Genomic DNA, 15,145 nt, shown 5'->3' with positions numbered 1-15,145 from the left:
TGCCACCACAGCTGTACTTCCATTCAGTTGGCAAGTTGGGGAGAATAGAATTAACTTTGCGTTTTTCCTTGAGAAGCACTTGCTTTGCTTACTGCCTTTTCAAAGAAGGACTGTTTACATCATTGTCTCATTCTCAATTTCAATCCAGCAAGAGAAGGAAGAGCAGCATCAGCTGGCAGTCACTGCCTTCCTGAAGAACTCCAGGAAGGAGCACCAGCGTATCCTCGCACGCCGTCAGACCATAGAGGAGAGGAAGGAGCGCCTGGAAAGTTTGAACATCCAGAGAGAAAAGGAGGAGCTGGAACAAAGGGAAGCAGAACTGCAGAAAGTGAGGAAAGCTGAGGAGGAGAGGCTGCGCCAGGAGGCAAAGGAGAGGGAGAAGGAGAGGATCCTGCAGGAGCATGAGCAGATCAAAAAGAAAACTGTTCGGGAGCGCTTGGAGCAGATCAAGAAGACTGAACTGGGAGCCAAAGCGTTTAAAGATATTGATATTGAGGTAGGGGATTTATTGTTGCAGTGGGGAGTTATTTTGTTATTTCAGTGTTACATTGCTGGGCTACCTGAGTTTCATAGGTTTGTACTGCAACTAGTCTTACAGTCTCTCCTAAAAATGAGACAATTAAGTAAAGTTTAGTTCTGGGTTTGGATAGGACCATTTTTACTTGAGGGAATAAAGACCACCTTTTGTGGGAGTTTTGTCTCCTTTTTGTATTGATAACTTTACTTGGTTGTAGGATCTTGAAGAATTGGATCCTGACTTTATTATGGCTAAACAAGTGGAACAGCTGGAAAAAGAAAAGAAGGAACTTCAGGAACGACTGAAGAATCAGGAGAAAAAGGTACAAAGTAGGAAGGGTAAAAATGTCCATACAGTTTTTTAGTGAATGTGATCTGTGTTGATACATATATGTGCATACACACACATATATAATACTGGTGTTGGAAATGTTTGAAACTCAAGAAAGGTAAATGTGTTATATACCAATTGGGTCTCTGATTTTGGTGCAAAATTTACTGTTCTGATTAATGGAGTTAATTTAAACAAGGATCCTTAAACTGGATGTGAACTGAGTCTCAGTTGGGAAGACTTGTAATTAAAAAATGTTCAGAACAGGTTAAATGTTCAGAGAAGGGGAGCCCATGACGGAGAAACAAAATTAATGAATGATGTTAGTCCTCACTAAAAGAGAGGAAACTCCACTGCTAGAGCCCTCCTATATGGCAGAAAAGGATCTGTCTGAAACGTGGGTAGCTATAAAAGTGTGAGAAATGTGTAGTAATAAATAGAAACACATCACCTGGGCAAGGTGAGACTCAGCCAGGGCTTCCTGCTCTATTCAGGAATGAAACAGGGGTTCTGTGGTACAGTTGGTGACTTGGGTCACTTAAAACTGGTTTAAAGTAAAATGGCAAGTAGAAAGTGGCAGGTTAGTTAAAAAGGTTCCAGTGAGGATCTTGGACACTGCAGGCCTGTAGAGCTGTTGCTTACACTGGACAGAGGAGCAGAAAATACATTACCAGTAGAATTAGTAGTCACCTGAGTGAATGTGATCTACCTGGGAAAGTCAGCACAGCTTCTATGAAAGGAATGTTAGCAAGGGCTTCCTCTTAGAGTTCTCTGAAGCTGTCAAGGCAAACATGACCGAGGCTGATCTGATGGGTGCAACTAAGTTGGATTTCAAAAAAAAGCTTTTTCCAAAGCTCTTCACAAAGAAACCCAACTTAGTAGTGTGACAAAAGGAAGTCTTTGAATTATGGTTCTGGTTAGATAGATTAAAAAAATTCATAGAGGGAAAGCTAGGGAAAGAATCCCTCTCCCTTTGGCTTTGCATATTAAATGATGGACTTCAAACTTAACATTCTTTGCCAGCAGTGAGAACTTGGTGCCTCTGCATTTTGAGCACTGTCTGCAGTTCTGGTCTCTTTGTCTAAAAGGATGTGGCTGAACTGAAAGTTTGTCAGTAGGCCAACAAGAATTATCAATGATGCAGATTTACTTCTGTGGGGATATTGTCTGTGTAAAATAGTTCCCCTCTGTCAGATTTCTAAAGAGAGGATGTGGTGCCAGTCTGTAAGAGTGTACCTGTTGTAAGAGCTGCTGGTGGGAGCAATTGTTCTTGCACTGCCTGCAACAGGTAGTGGAGTGAGAAGCATCAAATGAAGCCAGCAGGAGCTGTGTTCAGAGCTGTTTGTAGGTAGAAGTTTGATCTTCATGCTGTGAGCCACAGGCATGCAGGAGTTCTTTCCAAAGTACATTGTTGTATATGAAAAGCTTTGAGCTCTGGACAAGAGATGAAACCCACTGTTTAAAATATAAAAATACTTTCAACACAGGAAATGCTGGGAGCTGAAAATGGATGATGCTGAGAGAGAATTTGATGTGCCTGTCTCCATTCCTGCATCCTTGCCTGGGAGTACACTTAGTTGCAGTGGTAGAGGCAGGTTCTTGGTTAGGCTGACCTTAGATGGTCCAGTGTGGTTTTTGCTATTTTGCCATAACATATCAGCTATATTGGAGAAGTCTCCAGAAATCAGGGGTTTATGTGTGCATTATCTCACACTAAAGGTGTGTTATTTTTATTCAGATTGACTACTTTGAGAGAGCGAAGCGCTTGGAAGAAATTCCATTAATAAAGACTGCCTATGAGGAACAAAGAGTGCATGATATGGAGCTGTGGGAGCAACAGGAAGAAGAAAGGGTAAGAATTTTTTGTTCAGTTGATAAAGTGCATTAGCAATGCATGAAAAATAGTGGGATTTGCACTGTTTTCTTTTTCCCAGCTTTTTCCAAAAAAGAAAGATTGAAGTCTTTACACAAATTCACAAATTGCTAGCTTTGTGATTTCACTGTTTTAGTGGACAGCAATTTCTTCTGTCTTTGCTTTGAATGAGGAAGAGAAAATTTCACCTTCTAGTGGCTGGGGTAGATTGAATCCAAATGTATAGTGAAGTTATACTTTGTATATTTTCTGTTTTCAGATCACCACCCTGCAGCTGGAGCGTGAGAAAGCCCTTGAGCACAAGAGCAGACTCTCCAGGATGTTGGAGGATAGAGATTTATTTGAAGCCAGGCTTAAGGCATCACGACGAACAGTTTATGAGGTACATGAGATGTGGCATTACTAACAAAGTACACCCCTAAAGTGAGGAGCTAAAACTGATTCTTCATCAAACTAGAAACAAATTAGTATTTAAAATGGTTCAGAACTGTGGAATTGCTTCTTTTCTGCTTTGACTTTTAAATTAAATCTCTTGCACCTGTTTCTAGGTAGTATCATTTAAAGTTTTTGGCAGTTTCTGGCATAGTTAATAAAAGAAAATAAAAGAGGGGTGAATTGTTTATTTCATTACAGGTATTAGTAAGGGATCACTGGGTGTCATATAGGCAGGCAGCTGTATCTGCCTGTTGATAGCTTTGAGTATTTGGCTATGTGGCAGTAAAAACTGGCTTTACCAAAAAAAAAAGCAGAAGAGATGTTATGTTAATATAAATTAGTAACTGCATATGATTCTTTGCAATAATAGGGAAAATTTTGGGTAATGTATTTTGGGTACAGATAAATTATTATTTAGGCAATTCCTTTCTGAAAAAGCAGGACTAATACTGTACATGATGATATGTTTGTGTCTTTCTTCTATGATAGAGTATATTTTATACAAAATCAACTACAGAAGAGTTTGGCATGCCAAACAGCTCATTTTTCAATGGAACAAAATTAACGTTGCAGTTGTTCTGAGTTTCTGTGTAGCTTTATTTACCAATTGTGTAACTGCCTAGCTCTCAGACATTACAGTATGGTGTTCTGAGGTGTTTGTTGGCATTTCAGGATAAACTGAAGCAGTTCCAGGAGCGGTTGGCAGAGGAGCGGCGGAACCGTCTGGAGGAACGCAAGAAGCAGCGCAAAGAGGAGAGACGCATCACTTACTACAGGGAGAAGGAGGAGGAGGAGCAAAGGCTACGGGAGGAGCAGCTGCTTAAAGGTGGCATGGAGAATCCTTCATCCTTTGCATCCTTGAGCCTTCCCATTTTGTAACACAGCTAGTGTCTGGTTTTCCTGTTTCATGAGTTTGGAGAAAGTCTTTCCAAATTCCAGTTGTTGCACCTTCCTTGCTTACCTGTGCAGCATAGACAGGAAGGTAAAGCTTTGTAGCTCCTAGACATGAGTGAAGGAGGAGATAAAGTAAGGGAGGCTAATGAAAAAATGAGTCTTTGATTTTAGCCTGTAGTTGGAGTTCTGGCCACTTGTTTGTGCACATCTTAAAGAGAAAAGAACATTGGTGTCAGATCAAGAGCTCCAAAATTGTAAACTACTCACATCCTTCTTTGTGAATTGTTGTGTCTGATAGCCCTAACAGCCTGTTTCAGGACTTTAGAGGAGAAGATGTGATTGGCAAACTGCAGGATGAATTTCTGCCCTATTTGTCAGTTGGAGGTTGAAGATTTTATGCTTCAGAGCTCATCACAACGCAGTATTTAAAAAAACAAACAAAACCAGAAGCGGCCATGAATATCAAATTTCTGACACTCTTAGCTGATTTTTTTTGTTTGACTTTTTCTAAAGGAGGGATTCTCTGCTATGTTTGAGGTAGTTGCTGATGTTTTGGTTGCTACAGTTAGAGTATGTACATTGAATTAACATACAGGTATTGGAACTTCTTTCTTACTAGTTGTTCAAGATGTCTCATTAATGGATGTATCTTTTCCTATTGCTTTTGAGTTAGACATCTTGCAGAAAACAGGTTCTGTGGTTAGCTAAACACATCACACAAAATGCTTGTATTTTTAAGTGTTTATTTTTTATAGACTCCAAGGGGAGAGATTGTGTTGTGGAGCCCCTCTGTGGGTACAGCAAAGCAATGGAATTTGTGTGGGTAACAAGTTGTCTGTGTGTCTCCAACTGTGCAGAGCGCGAGGAGAAGGAGCGCATCGAGCGCGAGAAGCGCGAGCAGGAGCAGCGGGAGTACCAGGAGAGGGTCAAGAAACTGGAGGAGCTGGAGAAGAAAAAACGGCAGAGAGAAATGGAGATCGAGGAGAGAGAGCGCCGCCGAGAGGAGGAGAGGAGAGGGCTGGATGACCCATTCTCAAGGAAGGTGGGTAATTCCTGCAGGTTTGTTTCTTTCTGACTGCTCCTTCTTCAGTAGTTTATTTGAAATAAGGTGTCAGCATTGCAAAGTCATAGGTTAGTTTATTTATTTATTTCTTAAGTTATAATGTGAGTGGCTAATTTAATAGTTAAATTACTGTCACTTAGTTTCAGCTCACCATCAGGGTCTGGAAACTCTAGTTTAGCAATAAAGTAAAATAAAGAAATTACCTTGAAACTAAGATATCCAAGCTGTTTAAAAACTAAATTAATAAAGACTAAAATGAATATTGGACAAAATTTTCTTCAATGCAAAAAGAAGGAAAACTGTTGGAAGCAAGTGCAGCAACTCATGCAAAAGTCAGAAATTCAAGTGGATATTGAAGGAAAATTCCCCCCAGATTAAACATAAAAGCATAGTTTTGTATTTTATAAGAAATATGCAATAACATAAACCCAAGATGTATGTGCAACTTTCTCTTTACAAATATAACTTTGGTTGGGAGAATGTGTTACCCAACCCAACAGGAAATAAAACAACAAAATTATTTGGAAATGTTTAATGGTTTAAAAGAATGCAACTAAGTTCCATAAGCCTTCTACGCTCCCACTTTTTTAGAACTTATCTTTCAAGAGAACTAGTTTTAAATTTCATCCCCCACAGCCTTTCTCTTTGTTTAATACATATTTCATTGAGGAACACTATGAAGATAAGTTATCAGCTTGTATAAATTGTTTTGACAGTCTGTCAAGTAAATAATCATGATGGGTATTTTTCACATAAGAGGTCTTGGGCACTTGATTACATGGAAAAGCTGCCTCAGGTTCTGAGAGAGATCCCTGTACCACTCCAGAAATTCCATTTGCAGTTTTGGGATTCTTTGCTCACTGTTGGTTTTTGGAGTAATTTCAAAAGAATTTAAGGAGACAAAGTAGTGGATATACAAGTTCTTGGTTAAGCTGTATTGATAAATAAAAGCACTTTTCAAAGAGGGGTTTAAAACTGGAATACCCTTTTTATAAAGAGGTTGTGTGATTATGTGAAATCAGGTATTTAGGATGGTTTGGATAACTAGTTCCGGAATTAAGGCATAAAAATCCATTTAAATGATTTGTCTGGCAATGGAGAGAGACACCTTGTTTTTAAAAAATACAGATTGATTATTGCTCTGCCTTCCAACCTGTGGGAATCACTAATACCTCATAAAGTTTAACTGTTAAAATATCTCTTTTGTGTCAACAGGTAGTGGCTGTGGCTGACTGTAGCTGTTGTTCAATTGTTCATACACTTCTCATAAACTTTTTAGTGTATTTGCATATATCCTACCCTGCCTGTGAAGTGTGTGGCACATGTTTGTTTGAACTACAGCAGAAACAATAAAGTCAGTTCAAGCCACACTTTAGTTACTCAAAACTCGTAATAGTTCTGTGTTCTGCAGTGTGGCAAGTGAGTTTTTATGACATAACATGCTCAAGAGTGAATTATGTATTGAAAATCTTAGTTTTACACATTCAAAGAGAATGTTCCTAATTTCTCTTGGCATGCAGGAATCTCGTTGGGGTGACAGGGAGTCAGAAAGCTCCTGGAGAAGAGGAGGGGAGCCGGAATCTGAATGGCGTCGAGCACCAGTGGAGAGGTAATCAGGGCTTACCAAGCCCCAGTTACATTGGATCAATAGAAGTTTCCATTTTGGTGCTAAAGCTGCATTAACTGAGTCATATCTCATGCCTCTGCATCTCTGAAAGTTACCTTCTATTAAAAAGTTGCTTTGTAAGGATCTTGGAATGAGAGAGAGGTTTTATCTTGGAACCATGCTCAGATAACATTCCTAGATATGTGAAGGCAAGCAGACACCTTCTGTGTGTGATAAACAATTTGCTTCCTTGGATTCCTTTTTAAATTAACAACTTCTCTCCCACTCAAACATTGGTGTCAGTTCTGTAAATACAGAATGGAGGAGAATGACAAGCAAGTACAGTGTTCCTGGATGATGAAATTCTGAGATTTTCCATTTACAAAATTGATAGTAACTGTGCAACTCCCAGAGCAGAAAACACATGCCATAAATTAAACTAAGTTCTGAAGAGCTGTATTGAACAGGGAGGAATAGATTTCTGAAGGAAGAATATTATGAATGTACTTTGAACTTCAAAAATATTTTAAAAATCCACACTTGTTAACATTTATTGTGGATATGTTCACTAATAATGAAAACTGTTTATACAGTTGTAGAAAACAAGATTTTTAACATTTGTCTGTTTTTCTGCTTCACATCAGGATGAACTGTAGCTAAAAATATTTCTGATGGTGCACATCTAGTTGTTCTTAAAAGCCTGTGCTGATGGAGATAACACTGCTGATTCCAATTGGCAGTATGTTTTATTGTTTAATTAGCCTTGCAGGTAGATAGATTTTTGTAAATGTCTAACCCTAATTTCCAGTACAGCAATTTAAATCCATTACTGCTTGCTCTGACTCCAGTGGAAGCAAGTTTATTGACTCTTTCTCTCTCTAGTAATTTCTTATAATGTTTTAGAAGGGCATGATCTCTATAAACAAAATGGAATTCCATCTTTCCTTAAAAGCTGTGTTGCCATTCTTGGTAGTGATCCACTTTGTCATGAACTGCAGAATCTAACAATTGGATGAAACTGCTGGGTGAAGCCTTTCACTACAAATATATTGCATAAGCTGTGGTGCCCCATCCTTGGAAATGTTCCAGGCCAGGTTGGACAGGGCTTGGAGCAACCTGGGACAGTGGAAGGTGTCCCTGCCCATGGCAGGGGGTGAAATGAGATGATCTTCAAGGTCTCTTCCAACCCAAACCATTCTGTGATTTTGTGAAGTGTTTAATTTTATTTGTATGCTTCAATAGATTTGGTTTTTTCCACACAGAGTGATGCAGCTTGTCTTAGTCATTTCTCATCCAACTTTCCAAGAGATGGATAAGAGCCGAGGTAGTTTAAAAGTAATAGTTTAAAATTAGATTTTAAAATCCTAAGACACTGAGACAGTGTCTGAATGAATTAAATACTTGTTCATCTGATCAACATTATAACCATTCTTCCACATGTCTTTTATGGTAAAATAATCGGATTTTTCAAAGGGGAAGATTATCCAATTTGAGTCTAAATGGAAATTAACAATCTCCATGTCTTGGTTTTTACCTCACAGATCAATGATAATTGCATTCTCCCTTATTCTTCCATTGCACTCTCCCTTATTCTTCCAAACCCAGGAAATGCACGGCTTGCTATTCCTCAAAATTCTCAAGACTCTTGAGTTGTCACAAACTGTTGTCTCTTTGTTCTCACCTCTTCAAGTCCTACATCTGCTGTTTTGTAGCAAGTCATTGCTAGTTTTTTGTTTACATTTTAGTAGCATAGTGGATTTCTAAACCTTGGGGTGTTCTTTCTGTTGTGTTTTGATTTGGGTTTTATTTTTTTTACATCCCTGAGATTCAACCCCAGTGCAGCTTCTCTTCTGCCAAGAAGCAGGTACCAGTACATTTCTGTGATGTTCTACTTCTTGGTTTTTTGGTTTTTTTTTTTTTCTTTTATTTCTGAGGAAGGTTAATTTCCTGAAATAAATTAATTTGGTGACAAAAACAGGGTTTATGGTCTAAATATATGTTTAAAATCTTGTAGACAGCAGACTTAATGGTGTGTAGGTTGGCAAGTGCTTGGAGAGAGGGATACTGAATTGATGGTTGTGGGATTTTTTAGTATTGATTCTTTCAGACTTAGGTCAAGTTTGCCAAATTAGGCTTGGTATAGAAGCAAGCCCTCTTCTCTGTGGTGTTGCAGCAGATAACCAACAGGGGACTATCCAAACTGTAGTTTGAAAGGAGGTGATGAACTGCTGAGATGTAGGGACAGTGACCTGCCGCTTTCCTGTGGCAGTGAAGGGCGTTAAAAGGTGCATTTGAAACTGCACACTTGGTGTTTGGAGCCACTCATCAAGTGGGTGCAGTCAGAAATCGCTTTGAGGGGTTTGCTGCTGTTGATGGAAAGCTTTCCTGGATGTCACCCTCCACTTCTCACTCGTTCCCTGTGGTTTTGCAGAGACTGGCGTCGAGGAGATCCGCGAGACGATGACCGACCGTTCCGCCGCGGGGACGACCTGCCGCGGCGAGGGGACGATCTGCCCAGGCGTGGTCCTGCAGATGACAAGGAGCGTCCTCCAGAGTCAGCAGAGGACAGGCCACCTAGACGGGAAGGGGACGAGGACAGGCCCCCGAGGCGAGAAGGGGACGAGGACAGGCCTCCCAGACGTGGCTTGGACGAGGACAGGCCGCCCCGCCGTGGTTTGGATGATGACAGAGGAAGCTGGCGAGCTGCAGATGACGACAGAGGTCCCAGACGTGCCCTGGATGATGACAGGCCCCCCAGACGTGCCCTGGATGATGACAGGCCCCCCAGACGTGTCCTGGATGATGACAGACCACCCAGACGTGCCCTGGATGACGACAGGCCCCCCCGGCGCGGCTTGGACGATGACAGAGGCAGCTGGCGCGCGGCGGACGACGACAGAGGGCCGCGGCGCGGGCTGGATGATGATAGGCCCCCTAGACGTGCCCTGGATGAGGACAGGCCCCCCAGGCGTGCCCTGGATGATGACAGGGGCAGCTGGAGGGCTGCAGATGACGACAGGGGGCCCCGGCGCGGGCTGGATGATGACAGAGGGCCCCGGCGCGGGCTGGATGACGACAGGATGGCCCGGAGGGATGAGGACAGGGGGCCCTGGCGCAACGCGGACGATGACAGGCTCTCCAGGAGAGACGATGACAGGGGCCCGTGGCGTGGCGGTGAGGACTCCAGGCCAGGCCCTTGGAGACCCTTTGGTAAACCAGGTAAAACTTAAAAACAATAATCCTCCCTCCAGAGTATCCTCACAGATAGTGAATGTAACATACTTGGTACCAGAGGTGGGAGAATCAGCTCTGAAAACATCTGGATTAATTTGGCTTATATGGACACTCCTGTGACAGTGTTCACAGGGGTCTTAGGATGAGGCAAGAAACAAGGATCTGACTCCATGTTTCAGAAGGCTGATTTATTATTTTATATATATTATATTAAAACTATACTAAAAGAATAGAAGAAAGGTTTTCATCAGAAGGCTGGCTAAGAACAGAAAAAGAAAGAATGATAACAAAAGCTTGTGTCTCGGACAGAGAGTCTGAGCCAGCTGACTGTGATTGGCCATTAATTAGAAACAACCACATGAGACCAATCACAGATGCACCTGTTGCATTCCACAGCAGCAGATAATTTTTGTTTTTCTTTTCCTCTGAGGCTTCTCAGCTTCTCAGGAGAAAAAGTTCTAAGGAACGGATTTTTCAGAAAATATCATGGCTACACACTCCTCCACTTACCATAATTAAACCTTTTCATTTAGTTGAAGTTAAAAAAAAATTGCTTGCGTGGAAGATATGTGATGGTCACACTTAACACTGGTCACCTCCCTGTGTGCAAAAACAAAATATACAAGTTGAATGCTCTGCTGGGAGCATTCTCACTAGATTAGCACACTTTGGACTCTTTCCCTGCACTTCCATATGTCTGAAGTTAATCTCCTTCTAAAGGAAGATTTTGATACTTCATTCAAGTGGGTGTGGTTTTGATAAGCCCTTCCTGTGTGTGCAGAGATAAAGTTTTTAACATTCCCTTTTTGTTTTTAACTCTTACTGAGAGTCCTGTTAAGAGCAGAGCTTGGATTAGATGACCTTCTGAGGTCCCTTAAAATCTGAATTATCCTGTTCTTGTATTGTTTATTTCTGTTCTTAAGTGTCATTGATGGTGTCTAGAGCTGTTTCTGATTTTTTTCAGAACTGTTGATGACATCTGAATGTTAGATATTATTTTGATTTCCTGGTTCTTTTCACTTATGTATTGGCAGGCACCATGTCAGCTTTCATAAACACTAATCATATAATACAAACCTTTAGAATACTTACTATAAATATCAAAACTTGCACTCCAGTTTTTCCTATTTAAAGCCTAAGCAAGCTACATAATAAAGAACTCCCATTCATAAATAACTGAGCAGTAGTGCAGGGTGCACTGTGTTAAGTGGATGGTAACAAAAGTCACATTTTAAATTAGTGCTTTAAAAAGCAGTAAGTCCTTTAAAAATCTGCTTCCTTAAAATCTCCTCACTTGTGGATTTTCACAAAGGAATCTGCTGTCTGGGCTACACCCTCTGCTTCTTCTTGCACTTGTTTTGCACCAGACCCTTGTGGTTTCTGGCTGAAAGCTGCAGGGTGCAGCCAGCTCTGCTGAATTGCAGCCCTGTGCATTACTGGCTTTACATTTAGCTGCTTGCACAGTGTTTTCTCTGTGCCTCCCATGTGCAAGCTTCCTACAAACATCTTGAGTTGCATCTTCAGGAGTCAGAACTTGAAGAACCAGTTTCTGTGACGGAAGTAAAGGGTTCTTTGTCTACAAGAGAGATCAGAGGTCACTCACAAACTCCTTTGACTGTGTTTCTTTCTTCCAGGGGGGTGGAGAGAACGAGAGAAGGCTCGTGAGGACAGCTGGGGCCCTCCCCGAGACTCCAGACCTTCGGGAGACCGTGAATGGGATCGAGACAAAGATCGGGATGAAGGCGAGAAGGAGCGGGAATTCGACAGGGAGAGAGATTTTGATCGAGACGATCGTTTCAGGCGTCCCAGGTCTGACTGCTCTGTTTAAGTACTTCTAGAATGTTTCTGCCAAAAGAAAAAAGGGCTCTGCTGATACAGAAATAACGTGGAATTGCTGAGTGAAAGGAACAAGGGTTAGTTTGTGTGAAGCTAAGCACTTTAGGGCAGCAAATGGATAGGGGCATTTTGGGGCCTTTTTGGTTTGTTATTTTTAGGATGATATCTGTTTACAGGAGGAATTCCACAATGCTTAAAATGCTTTTAAATTTTTCTTTTTAACCTTTTATCAAGAGAATTCCATGTTAGGCTCCAGGAAAACAAAACCAATTTTGGAAGTATGTTAAATATACACCCACTAGGTCTGTAAATATCCGTGTTGTGATTTATCACCGCTCCTTTCCATAGCAAAGATAAAAATCCTAACGTTTTGTTTTATGTTCTGTGTGGCCAAAGGGATGAAGGCGGTTGGAGGAGAGGGCCAGCTGAGGAAACTTCCAGCTGGAGAGATTCGAGTCGCCGTGAGGAGTGGGACAGAGGTGGCCGTGACATGAGGGACCGGCGTGGTGACGACAGGGAGCCGCCCCTCAGGAGAGGGATCCCCCTGCGATCCGACCGGGAAGAGCGTACGTTCCCTTTAGTGTCCCCAAGGTCCTGCATGCTGCACAGAGCCTCCCCCTTCCTGACACTGCCAGGGGGATAGATTTCAGCCTGTCTTTAAACTGCCTTTCCATAAACAAAATAATAAACAGCACCTTTGGCATAATAGGGAGCTCTTCAGGGAATCTTAACCATTTCTAATTGTGTTGTTTTCCATCTTAGTAGCATTTCGCTTCTACAGTAGGAGGATAACATTTCAAGTACGCGCTTCTCATAGGATTGTGTTCTGGGTGTATGTAGTCCTTGTGTTCAGATTATCAAGACAGACATCCCAGAAAGTAATTTCTTAAAACCCTTTTCTTAAAACCCTTTCCTTAAAACCATTAAAATGTGACGGAAATATTTGTGAATGAGGGTTTTACACTATTAATAGTATTAATTTTGATGACAGACCTGTATTAATTTCATATAATTATTAATCTTTTGCTGTGTTCTAAAAATACGCTAACAGCAAATCCATTTAGCCTGGAGGGACCACCACATCTTCCAATTCTGACATTCTTACCTTCAGAATCTCATTTTGTCTCTGCCCCAAATGTGGGTGCTCCTTGGGAGCAAGCTGGAACAGAGCATGGCAACACAGGAGTGCTGCTGACAGAAAGGCAGAGTGTTCTCAGTGTGGAGATTTTTTTTTAATGGGATTCGACTTCTTGGCATCTGCCATAGCTTTGTTCACACACAGCTGGGGTGGCACATCCTTTTGGTGGAAATGAACAGTTTTTCATACAGTAAAGGGTGGTGGATGCTGTTACCAGTGGAGTCATGTAATTCAGTACCATTTTACCTCTGATTCCAGTAGGCTTAATAGCAATTTCCTGTCTTGCAATAACAGCAAACACCTAAACATTTTCCACAGATGTTTTTGAGTCAGGATTTTTCTGTTTTCAGGGTTCAGTCATTTCTAAGGAGGCACTTTTGTGATTTTAATTCTGCTAATATAAGAATATGTTTTTACACCATAAAGCCACATACAGCAGTAGAACATTCTTACTGCAGTTACTGTGTTTTAAGATGACACTGGGCTTGCTCACCACAATCCCAAACCTGAAAAGAGGTTTGAGTAGTTCTGCTGTACTTTCCTATAAAATCAAAACGTGTATTTGGCCATGGTGATGGTGTTCCCTGTTGTCAGGGCTGAGGATCAGTAAATCCCACTGCCAGGGTGGGGGCAGTTTGTTGGAGCTCTTGCAGGCTGCTGCTGGAGCGTGACTGAGTTCTTTCCTTTCTCCCCGCAGTGAGCTCGTGGCGGCGCGCCGACGACAGGAGGGAAGAGCGCGGCGAGGAGCGGGAACCGCCGCGGCGCTCGGGCCCTGCTCCTGCTGCTCCTCCAACCTCTGCTCCCCCAGCAGCTTCCAAAGAGAGAGAAAGGGATGGGGAGAAGGAGAAAGGATCCTGGAAAGCAGAGAAGGAGCGTGAGCCCGCACGCCGCACTAAAAACGAGACAGACGAAGAAGGGTGGACCACTGTACGACGTTAAGTGGGAATCACAGAGTTTAACCGATGTTTTAGCTTTGATTTGATGGAATCCACAGATTATATTTGTGCTTATAAACATTCTGAATTTGGAATTCTTTAACCAATGTTTTGAGGTAACATGAAAGCATGAATTACTTACTCATATAGATTGATCATGCACAAAACTCACAGCAGAAGGTTGGAAATTGAATGCCAGGTTTTGAGATTTCAAATGATGCTTATTTCATGGGTCATTTGTTGCTAAAATAAAAAGAAGCAAGCCCAACAGCTGTCTTCAGTACAGCTTCTCTTCTGCACCAAAAACAGGCTGCCCTTTTTATTTTTAGTCTCTCTTAGTTTGGAATGGGGTATTATTGTCACAGGACACGCATCTGAAAACGCCTCTGTTCACACAGTGGAATTATTGAAAAAGCAGAGCTAAAAGAATTTGCATAATTAGCCAAAAAGTAGAAAAGCCCTCTTTTACATAGGTATTTTTGAGGGCAGGCTGTTTCTGAGATATTCTATCACTATCTAAATTCAGTAAGTTGTTTAAATTTGAATTGAATACAATAAACATTGTGAATTAGCTACACTGGGATATTTTCTGTAGATTTACTTGAATCCATAATGCCTCTGAGGCCACTTTGCAGTCATTGTTCCAGTAATGTACACACTGCTGCAGTGTACAAATCAAACTTGCAGCTTTTACAATTTGTGTTTTGGTAAGCATATGGCTATGTACTTTCTGTTGCCAATATCACAACTGCTTTTTCCATTACTGGATAATTCATGCCTTTCAAGGATTTATAAATATTGTCATATTTAAAATGTGTGGTTTTGGAGAAATTGTTCAATTTTCCCCCCAATTCTTTGTCTTCAGGGTCAATTCTTTCCCTTTCCAAAAAAGTGATTTGTAGTAATGGCTGTGTTGACTTTAAAGCTGGGGTGCAGTAACAACAAGGAACAATCTGGTCACACTGAAGCCAACACAGAACTTGCTGCTGTGTGTTTCTTCAATGATAAATAAACAAGTTAAGGAATTAGCTGCTGCGGTGTCTTGACTTTTTGGTGAGTCCTGCACCATGTGTTCATGCAGAACAGCTATTGAACAACCATTTTCTGTTCTCAGACCTGTTCTGTACCTGCTGAAGAAGGTGAGAACACCTGGGCTAGTTTCTCCCTGAGAAACCTGGTGTGTGAACAGAAGTTGTACTACTCCTCTTGTCCTTTTCCTGCCCTCTTCTGGGTCATCCAGGGCCAGTAGTTTTCTTGGGAAAACCTCACTCTCAGAGCCATCTT

The 15,145-nt window shown here is 41.5% G+C and overlaps 1 protein-coding gene across 1 annotated transcript in view; it reads left to right on the top strand.

Annotated features, from left to right (window-relative positions):
- Positions 1-14,889, top strand: part of EIF3A (eukaryotic translation initiation factor 3 subunit A) — a 28,898-nt gene extending 14,009 nt beyond the window's left edge. Inside the window, exons 12-22 of the mRNA XM_058029218.1 lie at positions 149-496; positions 735-839; positions 2,586-2,699; positions 2,980-3,102; positions 3,828-3,981; positions 4,907-5,091; positions 6,633-6,721; positions 9,150-9,937; positions 11,587-11,761; positions 12,185-12,354; positions 13,624-14,889. Coding sequence (XP_057885201.1) covers positions 149-496; positions 735-839; positions 2,586-2,699; positions 2,980-3,102; positions 3,828-3,981; positions 4,907-5,091; positions 6,633-6,721; positions 9,150-9,937; positions 11,587-11,761; positions 12,185-12,354; positions 13,624-13,865 — 2,493 coding nt within the window. The 3' untranslated portion in view covers positions 13,866-14,889. The remainder of the gene's footprint in view (positions 1-148; positions 497-734; positions 840-2,585; positions 2,700-2,979; positions 3,103-3,827; positions 3,982-4,906; positions 5,092-6,632; positions 6,722-9,149; positions 9,938-11,586; positions 11,762-12,184; positions 12,355-13,623) is intronic.
- The last annotated feature ends 256 nt before the right edge of the window (positions 14,890-15,145 follow it).

This window comes from Melospiza georgiana, chromosome 8, assembly GCF_028018845.1.
Source record: "Melospiza georgiana isolate bMelGeo1 chromosome 8, bMelGeo1.pri, whole genome shotgun sequence".
NCBI classification, from domain to species: domain Eukaryota; kingdom Metazoa; phylum Chordata; class Aves; order Passeriformes; family Passerellidae; genus Melospiza; species Melospiza georgiana.
The sequence above is the reverse complement of the archived record's forward strand: the minus strand, read 5'-3'. Positions and strand labels throughout refer to the sequence as shown.